The 25,020-nt window shown below is 40.8% G+C and overlaps 1 protein-coding gene and 1 long non-coding RNA gene across 16 annotated transcripts in view; one reads left to right on the top strand and one right to left on the bottom strand.

The window, feature by feature from the left end:
- RNF11 (ring finger protein 11) overlaps positions 1–7,177 on the bottom strand; it is a 31,047-nt gene extending 23,870 nt beyond the window's left edge. The window contains exon 1 of the mRNA XM_015636067.3: positions 6,669–7,177. Within this exon, the coding sequence (XP_015491553.1) occupies positions 6,669–6,791 (123 nt within the window). The 5' untranslated portion in view covers positions 6,792–7,177. The remainder of the gene's footprint in view (positions 1–6,668) is intronic.
- Positions 7,178–7,246: 69 nt separating this feature from the next.
- LOC107208100 overlaps positions 7,247–25,020 on the top strand; it is a 31,902-nt gene continuing 14,128 nt past the window's right edge. For 8 of the 15 annotated variants that reach the window (XR_004498509.1, XR_001523082.2, XR_004498505.1 and 5 more), the window contains exons 1-2: positions 7,465–12,452; positions 16,857–24,969. This is a non-coding gene — a long non-coding RNA (uncharacterized LOC107208100). The other 7 variants (XR_004498508.1, XR_001523078.3, XR_004498506.1 and 4 more) reach the window with 7 other exon arrangements.

Raw genomic sequence — 25,020 nt, 5'->3', positions numbered from 1 at the left:
GTGGCTTGCTAAAGTTACAAACAGAACAGAAGACATTAAATAAGGAAGAGGATAGCTTATCCTAGGGCTGCTAGAGTGGGGTTTTTGGGTGCATTTTGCTTAGTCTTGGGGCTGGGAATTTTTTTGGTTGAAGTGCACTTTTACCCAGCAAGAAGTTACACAACTCTAGCTCAGCTGGGGCAGGTCACTGCTATGGCTGTCCCTCAAGAGGCGGGCAGGACAAGACAGCATCTTCTACAAAAACATATCCTACCTTCAGGGAGCAAGACAAGGCTCTGCTTCTGAGACCTTCATAATGTCAGAGCCAATTTTTCTTGTGGTGCAAATCAAAATTGAAGCTTGCTTTGCCTTTCAGAGTCAAGAGAACAGTGACTCTTCAGCTTTTTCCCCTGAAAAGGTTTTATTATTACTCAACCATGACATCTCTAAAAACCTGCTCATTTTGTAACTCTTCAGTCTCTGAGGAACTGTTTCATTAGCTCATAGAAAAGTCATGGCTGATTTGGTTTAGTCTATTCCACAGACTATTACTCCTCCAAAATACAAATAGGTTTCACTTTGTGCATATGGGGAGGCAGAAATAAGGACAAGCACAAAGACTGGAAGACACAAGTCTGCCACAAGCAAGAGGTGTTATTTTTAGTTTCTTCGCCTGACATTCTGCAACCAGTTTGACTACAGCCATTAACAGGGTCTGCAGAAGTGCTCATTAAGCTGAGCCTCCCTCCTTTGTTGAAGTGATGAACTGGGACACAGGCAGACAGGGACAGACTCTGCAGAGTATCTTGATCCAACTTAAGACACTTCTTGCAGAAATCCGTGTGAAGCAGAAAGCAATGCTGTTAAATGTGATTATAAGCATATTCTCTTCTTTTCAGAATTCCCCTTGGAAAATCTTCTGGACAGAGTGGTTAGGAACAGATCCTTAACAACTGCCAACTCAACAACAGTGAATCTAGAAACCAGCTCTAATTTTATAAGTAAGGGTAACACAGATAACTCAAACATCAGCATACTCTTCCCGCTACCTCTAGCCATGCCTAACACATTTTTAACCAACTATAGTTTAAAATCTATTTTAAGCAGATTAAGCATTACAACATTCAACCAATATTAATTAAAATATTAATTTAAACTGTTTATGAATGGGTATTTTCAAGATAGAAGTTACCTAACTCTGTGATACCATCTGGTATTCTTTACTTTCTGGTCTGTGTTCCCTTCTCTCTTCTCCCTCTGCTCCACCAGCAAAATGAAAGACAGCCAGTGTCTATGCTGAAACCAATATTCATTGAGACAGGAAATACAGGTGCAGGTTTTTTCTAACTGTTGTCTAGAAAGGAAGTTTAGACTTGGGCACACTCAGGAAACTTTTCACCTAGAACCCATAACCAGCAACACAATTCTCTAGACAACTTGCTAAATTCTTCAGCTGTGGAAGAATAAGAAGTGTCATGGTATATTGTTCACTAACCAAATAATCTTGAATGCTACTATAATGACATTCAATAATACATGTATTTGTATTATGCATGGGAAATGAACTGTGTAGCCCTATCCTGATATTAAATAAAGGCTTATTGCTTTGCCCATACATATGCTATACCAGAACTGCAGCATAAAACATGGAATACTTACAGCTTTTATGAATGCAGGTCTAAATTGTATCATAACTATTTTTCAGGAGTGACTATCACTTAATGCTTGGTCTTTCACAGATAAAATGTTATTCCAGAAAGCTACTAAAACACTTCTTCATGTCTGAGAATGAATTACATAAGGTCCCTCGAGCAATCTCGTCCTTGAGGAGAAGCATCAAACATCACTGGCTATGCTACCATTTCTTATCCATGCAGCAAACTCTCAACTTCAGCTCCTCCACCACTTTCCCTCCTCACTGCAGCTGATCTTCACCTCAGGCACTGTTGCCAGAAGGCACCAACCAGCAACACTGCAACAAAAACAAAGGGTTTGAAGCCCTTTGAAGTTTCCACCAGACTAAGGAATTATGGACTGGAGTGATATTTCAGTTCACATCCACAAGTTCAACCATAATATACACACATCATCACCAAGATGTGGAGGACAAGCAGAAAAAAGGGCAAGACATGCATATGCAACTTTAAAATATATTGCTTTCTCTTCTATGAAAGTAACCCTACTAGTTGGTTTGCTTTTTTTCATGGATAGCTTTCTGTATGTAACATTTTCCACTTCATCTTTCCCCCTTTCATAGTGTTCCAACACAGACCAAGAGTTCCAGCTTTGCACAATCCCTCCCCTGTTACACTACCTCAGTTTTTCTTGTACAATACACACACTTGCAGATGATAATTTCTATTGGGGCCCAAGGGAATTTTTGTTCAGCCATTTCTATAAATGGGTGCAACTCCTAGATCAGAATTAATTTGGCTAGTAATATTTAATTATATTAATTACCATACCTTTGAAAAGATAGCATCAGAACACCAATGTAACAATTACTTAAGTCACGAGGAAAGTGAGCATGAGGGGAGTGTAACAAAGGCTTGGTTTCTCTCTTGAGCAAAAAACATCCAACACTCCCATCCACAGGGCAAGGTTCACACAGAAATGCAGTGGACTCTTTCAAGAAGATTCTCTGACTGTTCAAACTTCTTCAGCACCTCCAGGGCTGCACCTACTGTGCTGTGCTCCTCACTGGTCTATGGCACAGCCAGGACAGGCTGATGTGCCACCTCCCTGAACTGGGAACAGCTAGAATGAAGCACCCAAACCAGAGGGACGAGGATGTGTACACTGTGTACAGGTGACACTCAGCTCAGAGGAGGCCCAAGGAGGCCATTGCAGCAACCTCAGTTTTAAGAGAAGCCATGAGACATCCTAAATTACACTTTCAAAACCTGCTGTCCTCAACAGCTTTTGGAGGATTACGGGAGCACAGCACTGGGTTAAGCTCATGTTTGTGATCTCTCGTCTCATTTTGTGCCTACAGCCAAATCAAATCAGTATCCAGGCCAAAAGGTTTAAAATTAATCCCTCCGAATAAAAAAAAAAATAAATCCACTAGATCTACTGAAACATTTTATCTGGGCCTGTAAGACAACACAAGGTGGTATGAAGAACCAGAGGGTGCTCTGGAGCTCTTCAGGTAACAGGGTAAAATATTTTATTAGTCTGTCTGTCAGGTCAACATATCAAATGAGTTTTTATGTGGTTAGAATCAACACCAAGATCTTGTGCTTATTTCTCATGCTTTCAGGTAATTCAGCAAGTGTCATGTATCTTTTTTAGAAGACTGCAGTGTATTTGTCCACAGTAATATTTTCAAAAAACTTACGGACAAAATGTGTAAAGCATTTTGTACTTTACTGGGTAAAAATTCCAAAATTGAATAAAATGGCAAATTATTTCCTACAGCTATTAAAGTATTATTTAAGAACAGAAATATAAGACAAGGATTAAGAAAAGGGACACAACTGTTCTGCAAAATAAAGTCTTTGAAAAGAACTACCAGAAGTAAGAGAAACTGAAAAAAACCCAGTGAACTTGTACGGAAAAACAGCAGAAGGCATACTGCCAACAGATGGTGAAGAAGTCATACACCAAAAAAGAAAACAAACTTGAAAGCATACTCAATTTTGAGGACCTGAGAAAAAAAAACAAAACCAAAGCTAACTCCTTCCTAATCACAGATTCCCTGGTTAAATATGGAGCTGCATGTTCTTAACACTTAGAAAAGCAGTTGTAATTTCTGGGTCCTAAAATGGAGGCATTCAAAATTAGCGTGTCTATGAAAATGTTGGTCCACTCTTGAAATCACTTCCTTCCTCCCTGCCATCAAAACACATTCTTTTTTAGTGTGTTTTCATTATTTCTCATGTTAGTGGTTAAGCTCAATGCAGTGGAAAATATCTGATGCTTTAATGGGACACTTTCTCATTAATTCAGATACCTGTTTAAAATGAAAATGATGCTTCCTCTCTGAGGCCTTTCTGCAGCAGCTGGTAGCAGCTACTGTCACAGGAACCAAGAGACAGGTATTTGCAGACCCTCTCAGTGGAAGTTATTCTATTCCCATTATTATAACTTTCCACACTGTCAATCCAATTCTCAACCTCACTTTTGAATGTAGGATTTTACACAGCCAGCTTAATAGCACTCACTGATCAAAGGAATTTGACATGCTGTACTGCAATTTTTACTGGGGGTACATTTTGCAGTTGGAAATCGATAGGCAAATAAAAATCATGGCATAACAAGAGTCCCACATGAATGCCACAATCCTGTAAGAACATGAAAAAGTACTTTAAATGCCAAATTAACACAGAAGTCTTCTCCTACAATTGTGTATCTTCCCCCAACAAACCTCCTTCCCTTAGTTTGCATGCCTTGCAAGAGCTATTCAGAAAGTTGACAAAGTGCAAACCCAAGAGCAACAGACACATCAGATTTTACTCTCTTCTAAAATATGTCCACTTGCAGCTGAAATTTCAGCTTTAAAACTGTTTACCTTCCAGTTTCTCAAGGCTAGCTGCCACAAGTAAGTTTTCAAACTTATTTTATCCCCTTCCTTGCTTTCATTCCTAATGTCTACACATTATACACTAACTCTGGTTAAGACATTACTTAAGAAAGTGATTACCAGGAACAAGGGCACAATCTTCCCATTTGTAACACTAACTCTAAGCTGCCCCTAGAAAGTTAAAATGAGTGACCTATCTCTAGTACAAAAACAAATACTGGAGCATCAGCAATTGTTCATATTTAGAGCTTTGTCTATCTTGTAAACATTAACTTAAAATTATAAATTCCCTCAACCTCAAAGTGCATAAAATGCAGCATAATATTGTAGCTAAGGCCTATTTTTTTTTAAAGTCACAAACCATTGTGGTTTGAAATCTGTGGGAAGAGTAGCTTTGATTTTGACTAAGAGACGCTAAAGGATACCCTAAGGTGAATCTTTAGGAGCTGCCAGGATCAGTGGAGGAGCTTTCAGGACAGACAGTGATGTTTGACACAGCCAAACGCCTGTGGGCACATCACCTGATGCTGCACAGCTCTTCAGCTGAGGGAAGGTTTGCTATGAATACACTTACTCGATAATAGACACCTGTGGGTTCATTTATTTTACTGTCTGTCATGTTCTCAGTCAACCATCCACACTTACAGACAAGTTCTTCATCAAGAAAAAAAAATTTAAAACCTCTGACAACTGAGGAAGAGTGGTTATCTACACCAACATCCACACTAGAAGGCCTGCATAAGGCATATATCTGATTGGTGACTCTTACAAGGGCTAACAGGTTGCTTTCAAAGGGAAGAACAAGAAGTAAAAAACCTCCACAAGTCTTTCTAGAGCCACAAATAAAAATGCAATAAATTGCACAGTTAAACTTTTTTATGCTGATTTGACAAAAGTACAATGCATTTCTAAATCTCATTGACCATGGAAGGCTTAATTTAGAACAACACAACCTTTAAAAAACTTCATCTGCCACCAAGCACTTTCTATTTACTGGACTTCAGCAGCCACATCTCAGAAATCAGAAAAAAAAAATAAAAAAAATTCATATCATGGCATGTATTGTGACATTCAGTTTTCACACCCAAACAAAACAATCAGGCACACACTGCCAAGAAACATCAGTGCAGCTTCAGGGCACCAGCAAGGGCTGCTACGTGTAGGGCTTCTCTTCAACACTTATGAGGCTCCTACCAGGCTGGAATTCTTGAACTTGCTAAAGCATTTGTAGATTACACGCCTGTCCGGTTAAATACTTCCTGCAATTTTGTTAATTATACATCAGGGTCTGCAATTAGGGAATGACTCCCATCCTAGAAAACATATAGCTCTCCTCAAGTCACCTCCCCCTCCCCAGAATGTGTGTCTCGGCTGCCGTTTCTACAGATTCCTCTGGAATGTATGCTATTATCCCAGATAGGAAAATACTTTCAAAACTTGAATAGAATGTGCAGGTCTATCGCTGGATGGTTTTCCTTTTCATTTTTCAGTGCTACAGACCGCTTGTTTAGGTCGATACACAGTTCTGTAGGCAGGGGCGGAGATCTCCGGGAGCAGAAAAGTGCAACCCCAAGTTCAGGTTCTCTTTCCGTGTCCATCCCTTCCAGAGGCGGCCAAGCGCAGGTTTTCACACCAACGCCATCCCCCCTGCACATCGGCGTTATCCTCCGCTGGCAGAAAAGCCATCACAGCAAATACCCGGCCTTTTCCTTCTTTCCCCCTGATTCGTCATCAAGATGTAAATTAACAGATTCTCTCAGAGACAGAAAAAAAACAAGACCCCCACCGAACAATGAGAAACACTTCCCCGCCGGTGCCCCACAGGGCGGAGGGAAACAGGATCCCTTGCGCTGGGGGAGTTACTTAGCGGGGATCAGATGCTGCTAAAAATACGGGAGCGGTGCGAGCGGGCCCGGACAAAGCCCGGGCAGGGCCCGCGGTCCCCGTCCCGGAGCGTCCCCGCGCCAGACGGTGATGTCACCGCCGGCGGCAACAAAGGACGCGGCACCGGCCGGGCGGCCCCTGCCCTCCACCCCCCGCCCCGCCGGCGGCACCGCGCCTCCCGCCCGCCCGGAGCGCCGGCACCGGCCAAGACAAAGCGGCTTCCCCCGCGCTACGTGCGGGGCCCCGCTGCCCCCGGCCCCGCTGCCGCCCCCTCCCCTACCTGATATGGCGGCGGCGGCTCCTGATCCGGCTCAGCCCCGTCTCCGTAGCTAGCTCTGTCCGACTGGGACTCGTGGAGCAGCGAGATGTCATCCGAGGTGGGGGACTTGAGGCAGTTCCCCATCTTCCCGGGGGGAGCGTGGCCCCCCCTCCGCCTCCTCCCGCTCCGGCGGCGGATCCGCGCCCTCAGCCTCTCCGCCGCAGCGCGCAGCCCGCAGCCGCCCCGCCGGGGAGGCTCATGCCAGCCCCGGCCCTAAGCGGCTTAGCAGCAGCAGCCCGGCCGCCTCCCGCTCCGCTCCGCAGCCGCCCCGACCCCCGAGCGGGGGGGGCGGCAGGACGGGCCTCCCACCCCCCGTGGGGCAGCGGGCTCCGGTGGGTCCGCCCGCCCCGCGTCTGCCCGGCGCGGTTCTGCTTCCCGGTCACCAGCTCCCTGCGCACTGGGCTTTGTCGCACGGGCCGCCCTGGCTCCTCCTCTCACCCCTCCCCGCCGGGCCCGGGGAGCAGCCGTGGGGCCTCGCTGGGCTCCGCGCCCCCCGGCCCCGCCGCGGGGACAGCCCTGCCCGCCCCCGGCGGGACGAGGCGGGACGGGACGGGCTGGGGAACCCAGCTGCCTGCTGGGCTCCCCCGGCCCCAAAATGGTGGGAGCCGCTTCGCTCCGCCCCCGAGCGCGGTGTTTGTTTGTGTTCCGGGCATGGCGGAGCCGGCGGCCGCCCGGGCCCGGCGGGGCGGGACGGGGCGGCAGCGGCACCCCCGCTCCACCCGGCCCTCCCCGGCTGAGGGGTTCGTGCGAGGTTTGTGCGAGACCTTCCCAAGGGTTCCCCCGCGGGCGGGTCCCCAGGCAGGGAAGGGGGTTCCCTGTGCTGGTCGCTGGAGTGAGCGGAGGAGCGGTCAGTGTAGGCACAGGGCGGTGAACCCCAGAGTGGAGCAAAATCAGCAACTGGCACTTGGCTTTTCCGTTTCTAAATGTATTTTATGCGATGAGCAGGTACTCTAATAAGCCATATATTTAGCTCTTTTTTTTCCTTCATAAAAATGTATTCATACTTGGATATAAGTATAGGTAAGTACTGATAAATGCAAATTTGAGGATGGTGAATGCCCGTGTCACTGTGTTAGAGTGCCAGCACTGACCCACACAGAGGGGAATGTATGATGGACCTATCAGTGTTCTTTGGTTCCTCAAAATGCATCCTTGGCCTTCAGATTTAAATCACAGAAAATACTTCAAAATCCAATTTTAAAATGAGGTACTTTTTAAAGTGGAGCAAATGTGGTGCAGATGTCAGCAGCTGCAAAGTCCAGTCTGTAAAGCAGTACAGCGTGGCTGCTGCTTATCACCGAGTTCTCTGCTGATGCAGCTCACACCTGCTTTGCTCCAGACCTCCCATCCTGGGTCAGAGTATCTATGGACTGTTCACAGTGACATATTTTGCTCCACAACCTTTGCTGGTGGACCTCAGTCTGGGATCAGACTTTTTGCTGATTATCCTTAGGAGTTCATTCTTGGAGATTTCATTTTATTGCTGTTCAGGGTGGTTTGTTTTGCTGCTTATCGATGGGTAAGTTAAACAACCCTGGTGTAAAGTCTGTGATTGCTGGTGTGATTGCTGCCATTTATGGTGTTCTGACACAGTTTCAGGCTTTTCAAGGAAACTGAAAATGGGGCAGGATTCTGAGTGTTTTTCAAGATAGGCTTTGCAATGGTGCATTGTAAATAATGACTGTTGTACATGGCTTGCTTATTTGGGTGTTTATCCTATGAGTCTGTTGGCTTGGTTTAATAGAATTAGGCAAGCAATTGTTGGAGGGGATCCAGTGAACCACTGCCTCACCCAGTCACGATTTCAAGGTTAAGGCAATGTCAGAGCTGTGAGAACCTGGTGATGGAACTCCAGCATTGTCACTGGTATTTCCAGTTGTGCAGTGGCACCATTGGGAATGAGATTACAGGCAACTAGAAAGCCTTATTTATTCAGCTGTTATCTCGTGTTTTGTTTTCTCTCTGAGGCTCAGGCCTGTGACATTGATGTAGTTCAGTGAAAACCACAGGTCACACTGTGCCTTGGTGTGAGGCTGTGATCACAGTTGTGATCCTGTACAGTCAGGAGGTCCTATGGAAACCTGGGGTGCCTCCCTGCTGGCTGACATGCCAAAATAGCCTTTCTTGGGAAATCAGAGTGCATACTGGTCTTATCCTGGTATGCAGTCAGGACATAGGTGGGATTTCCTGTATCTCATAGTATAGGTGCATTTATTTACCTTGAGGCAGATCTCCAGAAGGAATGGCTGCTAAGCCCAGTTAAAACTTTCCCCTTAGTAGGTATAGGATGCTCTAAATCTGGGCATGTTTTAAAAAATGCAGATTTGTCAAGTGCCAGAAGAGAACTGCTTTTCATGGTGGACTCACAGACACCAAAGAGGAAGGAGAGGTTCATGTTTGGCCTTGCAACAAGACAGATTGCACCTGTGAGAGCTCTGAAAGGGGAAGAGCTCTTCCAGTTATGCCTGGATTCTTTGAAGTAGGGGGTGGTTGAAGGCACTGCTTTTCCCAGCCACTCACTCCTGTTATGTCAGATAGGTCATTAGTAATGGTTTTGCACCACCAGCTCAAAAGTTGTACAAAGGTCCAGGAGATGGAAAATTGAAAAATTATTGTGTTCACAAATGCCTTTAATATCCCTGTGTATGCTGAGGTGTAGCTGTGAACCTACTCCTTTTGCTACCACAATTTTTGCAGGTTGGGGACAAGGAAGCAGAGGGATGGGTCCTCTGAGGGTGTGATTTATGAGTATGGTTTCTTTGTTTTAGCAGAACCACAGGGCAGTTTAACCGATTGGTTCAGTTCTGTCTGGTTTATACTTCCTCTACCTAGTTTGGGGAACAAGTAATAGTCAGAATGGATTTTCTAGTGCCTTAAAATGCTCCTATAGAGGAAGAAAGATTCATGTAGGGGTTTAGGGCTGCACAGATACTACAGATGGAAAAGATAAAGCAAATACAGAAATTGGTGTCAGGCTAGTATCAGTACAGAAGTGGCAACATAAGTCAATGAAACTTTTTCTCACCTGTGGACATTTAAAGAGTTGGCTTTAATCTGTTGTCAGAATGGAAATCAGGATGTTCTGAAGTTTGCCAGTGTACAGAATTCATGTTCTGGTACACTTCAATACAACGTCATACACAGGTCTGCCCTCACCACCTTCTGTCAGCTAGCATCTTCTGAGTGAAATCTCTTTCGAAACAGAATGAATATTTTTTTTTAAAAAAAAAGTTTTAAACTGTGCAGACCAAGTTTATTTTACAGGCAGTTTTATTTTACAGGCATTTGATATGAGAGGAGGCAAGTGACATATTGATGTATTCTTAAGGCTCATATGAGGTAGCCAGAGATGATGAACTATTTATCTGAAAAATCTGTTTCCTTTGGTGCTGAAAATCTAAAATCCACTGAGGACATAAGAAGTCCTTCTTGTTAAGAGATCCTCTGCAAAATTTATGTCATAAATTGCCTAAATTTAGATGAAAGACCCTTTGATAACACCATTTTACGTGATCCATGCTCATGTTATTGTTGGACAACATTTTGGATATGTTTAATATGTCATGCTTAACAAAGGTTTTTGAAAGACCTTTTCTGTCCTCAGCATGGAAAAGTTTTTTCACTTCCTTTTCTTCCATCAAGCTTATTTTCCCAGCACTTATCATCTCTCATTATGTCTTATCTTTCTTCTGGATATGATTGTTTTCCCAGTTCATACACAGAAGCCCAGTTGACTTCTGAGTGCAATCTTTCCATGCCATGGTACCCAGAGGTTCAGAGATAAAACTCTGTTTGCTTGGGTAATGTTGGCGAATAGAACACAATACAATTTTAAAACCTTTTTCTGGAAGAAAAAAAAAAAAAAAGGCTTTGTATACCTCTGGAGAATGGAAGTAAATTACATTCTTCTATTATGTATGTGAATCTGATTATGGGAACGGTGGAATTAATTTATCTGGTTATAAAGAACATGGCATCTTCTAAAATGCACATGATTATTTTTAGTTTTGTTGATTTTAGCTGAACCATAGACGTTTCTCAGTGTATATTACAACTGCATATTGCTTTCTGGGACAGAGTGAATGCAGCACTAGAAAGCAATTATGGAACTAATATATTTCCCTGAAATGTACTTTGTGATGCAGGATTTTACTCATGTTTCTAAAAATTACTTAAACTTCTGCCTAAATTATGCTGGTATCACAAATATGCCACTTATATCAATTTATCCCAAAGATACCATCTTGGTAAGGAGAAGTATTCCATTCCATAACATTCCATTGTTACTTCCATAACAATGGTTTTCCCCAGGTCCAAAATGTTTTTTCAGCAAGGAGTGTAATGCCTGCCTATTCTGTGCACTGGGGCACCTGCACTGTGAGCCACTAAGAACAGAAAGAACGTGTATTTTGGCACTAAAACATGCAAGCAACAAAGCAGGTAGTCATCATACAGAAGTAACCCCTTCAAACAAACCCTCTGTCATCCAGTTTCTGGGTGAATTCTGTGTAGGAATCAATTTTCCTTTTTCTCCTTGTACCACATGTTGCCACAGTCTCAACTTCAAGAATGATCAGAGACCTATAAAACATGATCTAAGGGGAAAGATTGAAAGAATTGGGGTTGTTTAGTCTGAAGGAAGGGAAGGTGTTGGGAAAAACTGTAATTATCTTTCAAAATGTAAAATGTTTCTCTGCAGAGAGAAGGAATAAGTTTTTCTTTATGTTCAGTGGGTCTAGAGCAAGAGGTGATGGACTTGGAGATTTAAAATAGACATTAGGAAATTATTTCAAACTGGAAATGTACTTTGGCACTGAAAATGATTATCTGGGAATCTCATTTGCTGAAGGCTTTGAAAGGCAGATTAGGTCACGTGTCTCAGGAATGGTTTTAGTTGCAGTAGATTATATGGAGATAACCCCAAAAAGTTCCTGGCTGGTTTGTTTCTCTCAGGTGATTTACAGCAGATGCTTTACTGCTGTGTTGTTTTGATTCTCACTCTTCCTTATATCCTCAGAAAATACCAGTAAGAAAAGATGTCAGTAGGTAAAAAATTGGGTGAGTAGAGTGGGTGGGGACATTCCCAATAGCAGAATACTAAGAAATGACAGTTCCTGCAGGAAAGCTGGTGTGTTTGAGCAGAGTGTGACATGCTGACATGTTCTCCTGACAGGCTTTGGGACACAAGTATTGGGCTGGCTTTCAACAAGTGGTGCTTAGTCAATACACAGAAATCTGTGTTTTAAATTTTAATTTTAAATTTTAATTGAAGCTTCACTTTTTGCCATGTTCAAATATTTCCTGAATTTGCTAGGAGTGAACTCTATCCACAGTTCACCACTAGCCAGTTACACTTTTACTTCCTCCAGCTCTCTGCAACAGTAAGGTATCCAAAACCAGTAAAGTATCCAAAATGCTTGTAATGCTTTGAAGCAGAGTTGAGGAATTAATTGGTTTTTTTGCTGCAAAATTTTAAACACCCCTTGTTCACCTTCTCCATAGTCTTCCTGGTTTCCTGATTTTCACCATTCTTCCTGTAGCCTAAAATTTCTCTTTTCTTTCTGTAGGTTACTGTGGGTTATCTGCAATAACAAAGTGATGAAATGACACTTGAATACATTCATGAAAACCTAGGGAGTGTGACCTGCCAGACAACTCTGCCCAAATCCAAGATCACCTAGGTCTTTGTCATTGCTTGACAGAAAACTGTTGAAACTCTTCCTGGATACTGAATGATGGCTGCAGGTATTGTGTTCTAATCCCTTAGATTGCTATAAGTCAAACTCTTTATTATGTGTTTTGTTTGTATTGTTAAAAGCAATTTTAGATGTCTGAAAACTGTTACAATGCTTTGTTTCAGTTTTTCCTTGTGGATCATGATTTGTAAATCTCTGAGATGTCTCACTGTCCTGCAGCCTCCTTCTTTGGTCCCCTTTTCCAGTAAGCATGGCACCCCAAACTGCACAGAGTGATCAGTTAAAACCTCAGCTTTTAATATAGAAAATATTATTTAGTGTGTACAAAAACACCATCAATCAAATTTAGTGTCCTTCCTTTTTCCTAACACATCGCTGCCTGCACTTTGTAGCTCCTGTCTCTCCCTGTCCTTCTCCATGTAATTCCTGCCTACTCAGATTTTCTTATTTTATGCTTCTCCAGATGATTATTCTGAAGGGCACTATTTTGCACTTCCTGTTGAAACTTTGGCCTGTGACAGCCTAGCTGGCTGAATTGCAGCAGACAAGTTACTGGAGACTGAACAGAAGGAATGTGAGAAGGAGCCATTGAAGATTTTGTACTGAAAGTATGAGGTGGTTGTGAATGACTGCCCTTGGGAAATTCACTTTATCCTCTGCCCAGAAATGTTTCTTCTTAACATTTAGCTTTACTTTTTGATTAGTCTATGTTTGTACAGCCTCCTCTTGGAGGGACAGGCTGGAAATTTGTACCAGTATTTGCTTTTGCATGCTCAAACACTACTGTGTTTCCTGAAAAAGAATTATAGAAAACAACTTTATCATGCAGAAAACAGAAATTATCACAAATTAAGCCTTTAACAATATGAAAAGGAATACAGGAAGGTGATTAATTCCTTAGTCTGTTCTGATTTTGGTTGTGTGGAGATTCCTATACGACATGAAAATCTTGTTTGTTTACTTATGTGACAAAAGAGGAGAGAGGCCTTTTTTTTAGCAGAACATACTGTTTAAACAAACACCACAGTGAAACAAGACAGTAAAAGGTACTGTGAGTCTATTTTTTTTGTAATGTTTTGAAATTTTTGTGTCTAAATTATTCTTCTTTTCATTTGTGAAGTGCATGCCCACAGTTAGTTTTTGTGACAGCAAACTGTTCCCCCTCTCAGTTAAGTTTATAAAAGCTGCACACTGTGGAGCTACTTTAACTTTTATTTGGGGGTGTTATCATCTTAGCAGTGGACTTGCACACTGCTTCAGAAATTATGAAGTCTGCATATTGACTTAGAAAATGTCTCAAAATCCCAGGCACTTTGGTGTTTTGGTCTGTGTGCTGTTCCACAAACACTCATTTGGACTGCAGGGGACTGCACAGACACAGGGTGGTTGCAATGGTGCATTTTTCCTCTGGCTTACAAGCTGTACCCCAGCACAGTGCAAGGGTTAAGGACAAGATAAAATCACTTGCTGTTGTTTTGATTTCCTGAGGAGTTGTTGTTTTTACATGAGAAATGAGGAATGCACTGAGGACCATTCCTGTGCCAAAATTTCAAAGTATGTTCCTGTCAACTGTGGTGCCATTCATAGGTTTTACATCAGAATCTTAAATTTGGATATAAAGATCTCTGTTGTAGAAGCCCCATCTTGTGGACAACCAATCAATGTTTGCTTCAGCACAACTGACATTTGAAATACTTAGAAAATGTGCAGATATTTTGGTATTTTTTGCAACAAACTGGAGAGTCTTCATATTTCTGGACAATATGGAAACTTCATTCATGTGTAGAAATCAGCCTGTGCTTTTCAAAGACTATTTCCATAGGAAGAAATTGTGAATTGCAGAGAGGTATTAACACTGGGGTGGAAACAAGGATGGTGCCCTCAGAAGCCTGTTTTAATTCCAAATCAGCTAAAACACAAGTCTGAATCCTGTCTTGAATTCCCAAAATAGTGTCCTGTAGCACTTGGATAGTACAAATGAGTCTTTAAATGGCAAAATCGTATAAGGGCAGAAGGACATCCTTTGAAAAAAATTGTTAAGAGAGAAAGAATAGCAAAGTATGCATGAAAACTGAATCTGGAAATTTGGAAATATCCTTAAGGAGATTGTTTCAGCACAAAGTAATGGAAGAGGTCAAGCAACTCTGGACTCAATGAGTCAACACACTTAGTAGGAAGGGTGTTAGGAAGGTAAAAAGAGTGTGGAAACAAGCCTGTGGTAAAAGCTATTTCCAGGTTTCAGTATGACATTGGTAGGATATATTAGATATATTCTATTAAGTAGAATAATATATAATTAGAAAGTCTTTTTGTTGCTCTGAAGAAATTGGGTTACTCTATGATAGTTTCATGTTTCTTGCATATGAAGAAAGTAGGAACCTTCATGGTGGTTTTCCATGTAGTAATTAAGGCTGTAATGAAGGGGCCAGAAAATGTGGCGACATCTAGGGAAAGGTTGGCAGAAGTGCCTCCAGCTGAAACACCTCCCACTGAAACTGCAGACACTTCTTTTTCTGCAAAGGTGGTATATCCAGGGAAAGTTCTGTTGGAGTGGCTTATTTGGAAGGGATGCCAAGAGTAAAGAAGATTCTGACATGTGAACAGGATGCCATTGCAGCCCCTTTGATGGGAGGAGGACAGGGGTTCTATTCCTACATGTGGATGTCTGACTGAGCAAGGAGATTAACAGAGGCAAAAGTTCAGGATCTGGACATTGCAAAGCCAGGAAATAATTTCTTAGTTCTTACCAATAGTAGTGTGGATGAAATCTTCACTTTTAAGGCATACCAGCTGCAATACATTTTACTATTCAAAATTACCTTTAAAAGTGAGTATATGTCTGCCACTTTACAGTTTAAGTTTAAAATAACTGTTTCTTTCATATTGAATTGAAATAATTAGATTTGCATCATTCTGTAGTCTGGGAATTTCATGAACAGCTCATTTGTAACATATACAGATCTGGAAAAGCCACTTTTCTTAATAAGCTAATAGATACAACTATAAATGCACATTATCAGTACATTACTAAAAAAATCACAGAAATATCTGACTCTTTTTTCTTCTCATATTCTTTTGGAATAGAATTCTACATTTTTGATGAGGGGCATCCTTGATGAATTGTCTGAGCCAGTGCAAAGCCTTTGAGAAACTTGTATATTCAAAATTTTTACATCAGTCTTCTATTTAAGGAGGAGAATAATAAAACTTTAGCAATATACAGGACTACAATTTTTACCTGAGAGCAAATTCTGCTGGAACCAGAATGTGCAATCAAAATCTTTCTTAGTGTGAAGTGAAGCCATGGAAGAATATTTGCAGCTCCTTTCTGTGGAAGTTGTTTCTTCCTCAGGAGACTGGGAACAGCAGATGCTGGTTCACCCCTCAAGGGAAGAGCAGATGAAGTGGGAACAGCTACTTAGAATTCCCTGCACTTAAATATTAAAGCATGAACAGTTCAGCAAGGGGAGACAGATATTAGTATGGTGTGAAATCTAGAGGAGCTGTAGCCTAGGAAAATAAAATGAAGATGTAAAGCTTGTCATAAAAGGGTGTTGGAAAGCAAGGATTTATTCCAGTGGTGTTGTGGGAGGGAATAAGGGCTGCTCAATCTCTGCTCCACCAGGTGAGTTCATTGTAGTACAGAGGAATAAAGGTATAAAGGACAGACTATTGTCTTATTCTGAGCAGAGGGCTCTAGAAAAAGTAATTATTGGTAAAAGCAAAGTCTCTGTAGGAGTAGAAGAAAAAGGTATCATTCACTGATACTTCTTGGATTGTATTATAAATTACAGGTGTTTGTTTATGCCTGCCTGTATGAGAAGGAAGGGAACTGATTACATCAAGGAGAGCAATTTGTTGTACCTTCCCTGCTTAGCTACAATAAAATGTTCAGTTGCAGAGGGTTCATTGCTAAAAGTTGAAGAGTAGTATTTATCTCCCATACTAATAGATTTTTTTTCAAGAAAATACAGCAGAACTGGAAACTCAAAGTTTAAGTGTAAACCTGCAGTAATCCACTGTCAGAAGAATTGTGTAGGTGTATAAAATTGATTTCAAAGGGAATGAAGAGGTGTGACTTGTGAATTGCTACTTTTTAAAGATAAAAAATTAGTTCACATGTAGGTCATGTTAAAAAAAGAAAGTAACTTTTCATCCTTATCTCTTTATTATGCACATTTCATAGATGTTTTCTTTGGTTGCCTGTAGCCTTTCTGCTATTTTAAATATTCTCAAAGTTTTATTGAGATAAAAATGTTAAAAGAGGGAATAATACTGATATATCAAGTGATTTAGCATTAAAAAAACCAGATTTTCAATGGCCATTTGAAAACAAGGCTTGATGTGTTATGTCAATACAAAATTAAATCTGTTCAGGTGAACTTTGAGCACTTGTAATGTATAAAAGTGTCCTTTTAAAGCTGTCTCTGTCTTGTGTCCCTTCCTCTTCCAGCCCAGTCCCTTTGTCCGGAGCTGTGGTGGTGCCACATTGCTGTGACCCCATTGCACCAGTCAGCACTGCAGGATCCACTTCCCCAGGGCTGGATCCTGATCCCTCTGCCATATCAGCCAGGTGAGGAGAAGGACAGACCCCTGCCACCATCAGGGACAGCCCAAATCTCTCCTGAGCCTCATCCAAAAAGGTTCAGTAATTTACAGTTCCTTATGGCAAGACACTTCTTCTGGAATTGTCGTGAACATTTTAAAATGTTATCAGACAATAATTGCTATCACAACTTTTAATTCTGTGTTTCTGTTTCAAATTTTCCTCAGTTCAATCAGAACCAAAAGTTAATGCCCGTTGGCTAATTTCCAGTGCATGCCTCCACAGAACAACTGCTGCCTTTAACTGGTGGGGAGATCAAGGCTTGAACTGACAAAAGACATCTGTATTTTGGAAAACAAATTAATGTTTATGTTTTAATTTATAAGTTCCTGGCTCTTTTATGGTTCCTGTTTTTCAAGTAATGTCTCTTTGGATCCCTAGCTGATGGAGAGTCAAAATGGAAAAGGCCCATGAGAGAATTATCACAATAGAACATCTGGTCTGCATTGGAAAAAGCTGAGAAAGATATTCAACATCTCTGAGACTGAGGCAGCCATGAGGCAATTTGAAAGTCAGTCCATGAAAAATTGTGCAGGTTGTGGCCACCTGGGCCAATCTAGTGTTGTTTTGGGAAGAGCTACTCTGCTCATGAACATCTGAATTTTAATTTCCCTTTAGCATGGATATGTGAGAGCTGGGAGTGGTATGAAAGGTGTTTGCTTTCCATAATGTTAATCTGAGTCCCAGCATTGTCCTAATTATGTTGTGGGTTTTTGCCAGTCTCCCAGATTTCTTTTTAGCATGTAGGCTGGAGTCAAAAGGATTTCCCAGGGCTTTTGGCATAGCTTGACAGAAAAGTGGATGGAAAGGACTTTGTATATTTTTGGAAGAATATTTTGCATCCTGCTTTAAACTATTCCAGAAGGTAAAAGGACATTAGCTAGACTGTGTTGGCTCATGCACTGGTATGTCACTAGTGGCAAGGAGTTTTATTCCTGTTTTCTGCAGTCACAGACTGTAAAAAATGCAAAGAAATCATGGACCAGCAAGGGCAGTAAAGGTACCCCTGGATTCAGAGGGAACAAACTCCTTCCACCACATGGAACTTTGGTCCTTTAAGTCATCATAGCTCATGCAGAACAGAAACAATTTGACATGTATAACAAGAAACATTGCAAATTGTTTGCCAAACAAAGACTTATACTGCAGATGGAAGAACTGATGAAAATTGTTTATAGATGGGGAACTAAATGTAGATATTTTGAGAACAAGGTTGCTGTCTTCCTTGCCAAGACAAACAAATCTGATAGACCATCTCATTGCTTTAGGCTGCCTGAGGACCCACTGGAAAGTCTATGGACCTTTTTCCACAGAAAATTTGTGTATTGTCAATACATAAGTGTATTGTCCACAGTTACACCATGGCAGCTGCAGAGGAAATGGAAGGTTCTCAGGAATACATTAGGGAGAGCTGGATTTTTGGCTTCTGAAAGAGTGTGGAGAGTTTTTGGAAACTGTGGAAGTTTTTAAGCTGGATGTTACTGCTACAAAAGGTTATCTGTGAGTTAAACGTAATAGTAATTAATCTGCTGTCTTTAGATCTTAACACTAACAACACAATTAAATTGAGAATTCCTATCTTCTACAATTGCAATTTCCAAGATGCCTTCACTCCTGTGAACATACCCTGGTCCGAATTTAGAGATTTTCAGGGTTACCTTTAGAAATCTGTGCACAGATGTTTTTCCAAAGCACTGTGTAATCATCCCAAACAACTGGTTTTAATGGGCCAGTTATTTTGGAAATCACGTAATGAGAACATAAATACAATCCCTGATACTGACATAAAACATGTATTAGCAAAATAATATAGTTTGTATTTCCCTGATACAGAGCAGACCCTGGAAATACATAACTCATCATGTCCTTAAACTTCTGTTATGTCTGTAAACATCGATATTGGCAGAGAGGCCCAGCAGCATCCTGGGCTGCATTAGGAAGAGCATTGCTAGGAAATCAAAGGAGGTGATCATTCCCCTTTGCCCAGCACTGGGGAGACTTCAGTGGGAATGCTGTGCCCAGTTCTGGGCTCCCTGCAGCAGGGAGGACATGGACATGCTGGAGTGAGGGCAGGAAAGGCTGTGAGGATGGATAAGAGGAGCATCTGTCCTGTGGCTGCCCAGGGAGGTTTTGAAGTTGACGTCGTTGAAGGAACTCCAAACTCAACAGAGCAAGGTCCCGAGCACCCTGCCCTGGGTGATCCAGCTTCGAGCTGGGCTTGGGCTGAGTGATTCTCCAGACTGGAAATGTTTGAGGCAGTTTGCTTGTGTCTTGTCAGTGTTTTAGCTGCAACTCGACTGTGGAGGAATCCTAAGGAGAGCAAAGGCTGTGACCCTAGAAATTCATCCAGATGGCTGAGGCCCAGAAAAGGCATAATGGGAGCTGCTAAGTATTCTAAATGTCTCATCAGAGTGATATTTCACTTGAAAATACAAAATAGAAATTATTTGGGTCTCAATGACACTGAATACCCATAATGTTCTCTCACTTCAGCTGGACTGCAGATGGTAACAACCTCTCTCTATCTAAACACGCTTGTTTTAGTTTAATCTTGCTCTGTAAAATTTTAACATATATTTTTCTCTAGAAATTAATACTTGGTGCTTTATGGTGCAGAATTTATTTGCTGGTTTGTTCCACATTTTCTTTCCTTACTAGTACTGATATTAACAAATTGCAATTTATTTTGGCATATTACTTCAGTAATAAGCACATACTATGTCTCAGGGAGTTGAGAATATCATAATTTGAGCAAGGTAAAATCAAAATATATAATTACATTGCATATTCTATGGCACTAAGTTTGTAACTATTCTTACAGTACCTTCAGAATAAGAAGGAGGATGAAATTCAAAAAGGGCTTTCATAGTTTAAAAAGATTTCTGTTGAAAGCTTTATGTTGAAACAAGATTTATGTTGAAAGGCAAAGAATTTTTATTTTTTTAAAATCAGCTGAATAGTGGTTGGAAGATTCACGTGTGGTTTTTCTTTATGAAAATGCCAAGGAGCTAACTTGCAATATTGAGAATTCTCAGATCCTCCTTTTGAAAATTCTTTGTCTTTTATATTGCCTCCAAGGAAAAAGGAAAGCACACTGGAAAACAAGAAATTGAGCAACATTGCACAAGCAATTAGGAAATAAATAGATTATAAAGCACTTTATTTTATTTTGATTTTGCACTTCAGCAAGCGAAACAATAAGTAAATAACCTGTTTCTTTATTATCAATATATGGAGTCACATATAGTAGTGACAGACCAAGGCATAAATGTATAAATAATAATAAATATAATAATAACAATAAAAATAGAAATTATAATAATAAATATAAATAATATAAATGTATAAGTAACACCTGTGCTAATTATTAGAGGACATCAAATTTTGCTAGGGATTAGCCCATTGTGGAACCATGAAATTGAGACTTCAGACAAAAATAACACATGAAGGTCAAATGTACTTAGTCATTGGTTGCTGTCTCTGCACCACTTTCCCCTGAATTAATGCTTTTACAGCACACCTCTGATTCAGTCTCCCCTGTCCTGTGTGGGATGGGGTTTTTGGTGGGGAGAGTATTACTAAAAATTGACACCTCTAGCAGCAATTCCTACTTGTACTGATTTCCTTTTATAAATGTGTAACCTATTATATCTATCCAAGCCTGGCTAAGCTCCAAGTCACCCATTTCTCAGTAATACAGGAAATTAAATCTAATGTCTAATAAGCATAGAGGCTTATGCAACCTTCATTCCCAGTAAAAATATAATAATATTACCTTGTCTTTTGATAGCTAGAGAGTTGGGCACTTAGTTTTTATGTAGACCAAAGTGGCTCTGCATTTGGGCTTGAGGAGTCTGGGTTTATCCATCCTTTTTTGCAGACTTACTGAATTTCACCTCAAAAATTCTCCACTTATTAAAGGCCCCCCTGAATTGTTCATGTGTAGGGTTTGGTCCCTTTCACCACTTCTCGCTGTGGTAGGAACCCCCTTTGTTCCCACAGAGGGCTCTGTCCCCTGTGATCTCATCCTGGGAGTGCTGCTGCTTGCTTGTTCATTCTCTCTCTCCCAGGATTTTGCAGCCTGAACAGATTTCTGCCTGTTCCATCTCATTTTCTGATAATACCACCACAGCTCTGTGTCAGTTGGTGCAGCCTTTAAAAATGCAGAAATCTGATTTTAGGCCATACAGGTTAACATAATTTCAAGGCTTTGTCTCCTGCATGTACTGGTTCAATAAGTGGATTTATACTGGATAATTTTAAACTGTTACAGCCCTCTGATAGCATTTCTCTCTTGCTGCTGTAATACATAAAGTGACATAAGGTCACTGATGCTGTGGAAATTGGTTTTGGAGTTGATATGCTAATTCAGCAAGAAATCAGTTCTAGCAGAATTGCAAAGAAAATTATTTTAATCTAGCATCATGCTACTTTGTTGGCTTTTAGGAAAGAGATAATTAAAATATTCAAGGGAGTTCCAAGTCTGTGGAAAAAATACCATTTTGGAGATTTAAAGTTATTTTTGCCTCACAGTTTATTAGCATCTTTTCTGAAAGCAAGCTGAATGTGATGGGCACAAATATGACATTTTCACATGCTGAAAAAAATAAGAAATGAGATATTTTTTAAAGCTGAGTTCTGTATAAGAATAAACTTGGTTCAGTCTTTTCCGTGTCACTCACCCCATGTTTACAGTAACTGCTCCTGCAATTTTGTGGATGAAAACTTCCATCAGATATGTTCAGGGCCATTAATGAGGCTGCATTATGCAACTAATTGCAACAGAGAACAAAATTACATTAATGGTGCCTGAGGAGAAAGAGAATCTCTGCACTCAGTGTGAGTAAGGGGTAGCCAATGCCTTACTTTTTCCAAAACAAATATTTAAGTTAAATTGAGAACAATAGTTGATATCTGAGAATGATCACTAGGAGTTTGAAAGCCCTATATTTTTTCAAAACACTGTCTTATGTCTTAAGGAATTTCCAAGCACAAAAAATAAAATAACTGTAGTGTTCACTGTATGAGTATGCCAAAGGAAAAAAAATTGGCTCTTTGATAAACTCTTTCATCTTTTTGAGATGAAGAACAGAGAAAATGCATTTCTAAGAAATATTTTTTTCTATTGTCTGAATTGTAAAAGTAGTGCTGTCATTGTCATATTTTAAAAGAAATTTTAATTCTATAATAAAGAAAAAAAGTTGTCATTTTACTCTCTGTTCTTTCATAAAGCAGGTACAATGCTGCTGTTTGCAGAGGAAGGACACCAACTGCAACAAGAGTAGTGTCTGTTCTAGAGTGAGGGATGAGCTCCACTGGAGATGAGTTGGCTTCCCTGGCTGCAGTGCTCAGGATTTCATTTTAGCAGCTCTGAGATTGATCCAAGTCTTTGTCTCCTCCTGCACTTTATGCTAATGCAAGTACCAGCTTGTGTGTTATTGAAGAGAGAGAAATAGAAAATGCAATTCAATGTTTTATTTCATGCTCCCCAAGTTTATTCAGACAGACACACCCAGAGTGAATGTGTGCTGCACTCAATTTGGAGATCTTGTGTTATAAATTCTGGCTCCCCTGTGCTTTCCTGCTTTGCCCATAGAGCAGATAAGGGAGTTCATAACAGGAACACCCTGTTACCTCAGCTGCAAAGGGTTCTGAGAATTTAATGGCCAAGAGAGTGGAATTTAAATTTATTTTTGTTCAGCTTGTGTCAGCAAGCATTTAAAAGATCCACCAATTTATCTTTGTCAGAGATTGTTTTTCTTTTGGCTTAGCTTGGACACAAATCTCACTGTTGGGCTTACGTTTATGGAGCAGGACCCAAGGTTTCTCCATGTGTTCAGTATTAGGATTTCGACTTTGCAAGTCTTGTTGCTTGAGATAGGTGTAAAAGTCATGTCTGCATGTACAGCAGGAACAGAACTGGGGTTTGGATGCTGCTACTTAGTCAATTGAGAAGGAACAAAAGTAGTTTTGAAGGCTGCCTCTCCTCTTGGCTGGCAGGAAGAAGAGTTGGTAAAAGCTGCAAAGACAACTGAGCACCCTGATGATGGTATGTATTATGCATTTTATTTTGTAGGTGGATTTTGAGGAATAGTTTTTAAAATGTAGTGATTTTACTGTCATTTGGCAAACCATGTGTGACCATAGCTGTTTTTCCAAAATGCCTGGTTCACTTGCTTTTGTTGCCGCCAGTCGAGTTCTCACTCCACGTAGTAATGTCCACAAGGTGGTGCCACAGCTAAGAAGTTTGCAACAAATAAGGCAAAAGTAATTTGATAATTCTATCTGCTTTTTGTGACTTGACTAAAGATACTAAAGTATCTGCATCATTAAAGAGTTAATGATTATTTCATAAGCCTGATATCACAGGTTTGCAAGCTCTTTTTTTAAACCGCCTGTGTGAGCAGAGATGGGTTGGTCTGTCTGCTGAGCGAGAGCCACATCCACACACGCCTGTGACTGTCCCAAATCTTGTACAAAAATGAAGAGGCAGCTCAGGGTTTAGCAGACAGGCTGATGCAGAGCTGTGCATTTCCTAGCAGGGTTACCTGTGCCAGCACTGGCATCTGTCTTATGTTTTTGTCTGGGTCACTTCAGCAGGAATCTGCTTGAATCCTGACAAGCAGAATAGTTCATCCACAATTTCAGCCAAGACAGTTTCCACTTACCCTAAAGTGGCTGTGGCACATCAGACCCTAATATCCTGAGTTTTTTCTAGAGCCAGGGATAGCCAGGCTCCCTGTCCTATGCTAATCTACATCTGCCTGTTAATTCCACAGGGGTATGAGGTGCTTACAGAGGGACTGCACAGATGCTCAAGTTTACGAGCATCTTTCTAGAAGAGATCAGACTAGGGAAAGCATGAGGCAGTAACAGGGAATGTAAGATGTCAAATGTACTGTCCTGTGTAGAAAAGAGAATAAAACTTCCAGGAAAAGGTTGTTTGTATGGATCTAGATGTCTGCACTGACTTGTGTGTCCCAGAAGAGCTGAAGTGCAGCAGGAGTTGGCCGTTCCCCTCAGGTATGTGTCAGTTCTTCAGCTACCCTTGGCCACATGGTGCTTCTTGCACCCTTGCCCTGCTCCCCTCAGTGGCCTCTGCAATCCAGGCATGCATGCTAGCACAAGAAATACTCCCTCTCAGCTTCTGCAGTGGACAAATTAAATTTGAATCATTTATTCATCACATAATTTTGTACCAAAAGCAGCAAGAAAAAGGTATACTTTAAAATACCATTCAGACAAGCGCTGCATTGACTTGCCTCCAGCTAGAATCTCTCTTTGGTAGGCCTGTATCAGAAAGAGAAAAATAACAGGGTTTGCATAATATGTTCCCTCTAAGTTGGTACATTATTTTTTTAAAACATACTAAAATTCTTCTGGCTTGTAAGAGACACAGTGGAAATTAGGTATACCCAGGAAAGATAGTTTGTCCCCAAGTTATAAAGCAGAATTAGAGTTAGAAGCTTATTGAGTCCAATTCTGAAATTTGTCAAGTAACACAATGGCCACCTATTTTTTTAAAGGATCATATCTATAAATTATATTTTAAAGTAGTTTACAGTATTTTGAAACTTTATATTGATTTCATCATCTGTTTGGAAAAGTCATTATCTAATCTGAGAACTAACTAAAAATATAAAGCCATGAACAAGTCAAGTAGATTTTATTTCTGAGTCAGTCTGTTGAGTTAGTTTGAAATAACTGAAACATGACAGTGACATTGTCAGAGTATTCCTGTAAGATTGTTCTGAGTGTATGGCTGCAATATGTCTCAAAATTAAATTGACATATTTCTGGTTTAGTTTGGATTTTGCATTTTCTTTGACTTCGCAAAATTGCTTTCAAAAATATTTATTTTTCAGGTATTTTGCACAGAAAAAAACTATGCTCTCTTCTAAAGGGAGAGAATGAGTATCTAAGATCATACATCTAAGTCTCCATGGTGTGAAAACCCCAGGTATGCATTATTTTAGTAATTTAACAACTGAATTGAAATTCTTAACACTCT

This window comes from Parus major, chromosome 8 (assembly GCF_001522545.3).
Source record: "Parus major isolate Abel chromosome 8, Parus_major1.1, whole genome shotgun sequence".
NCBI lineage: Eukaryota > Metazoa > Chordata > Aves > Passeriformes > Paridae > Parus > Parus major.
The sequence above is the reverse complement of the archived record's forward strand: the minus strand, read 5'-3'. Positions and strand labels throughout refer to the sequence as shown.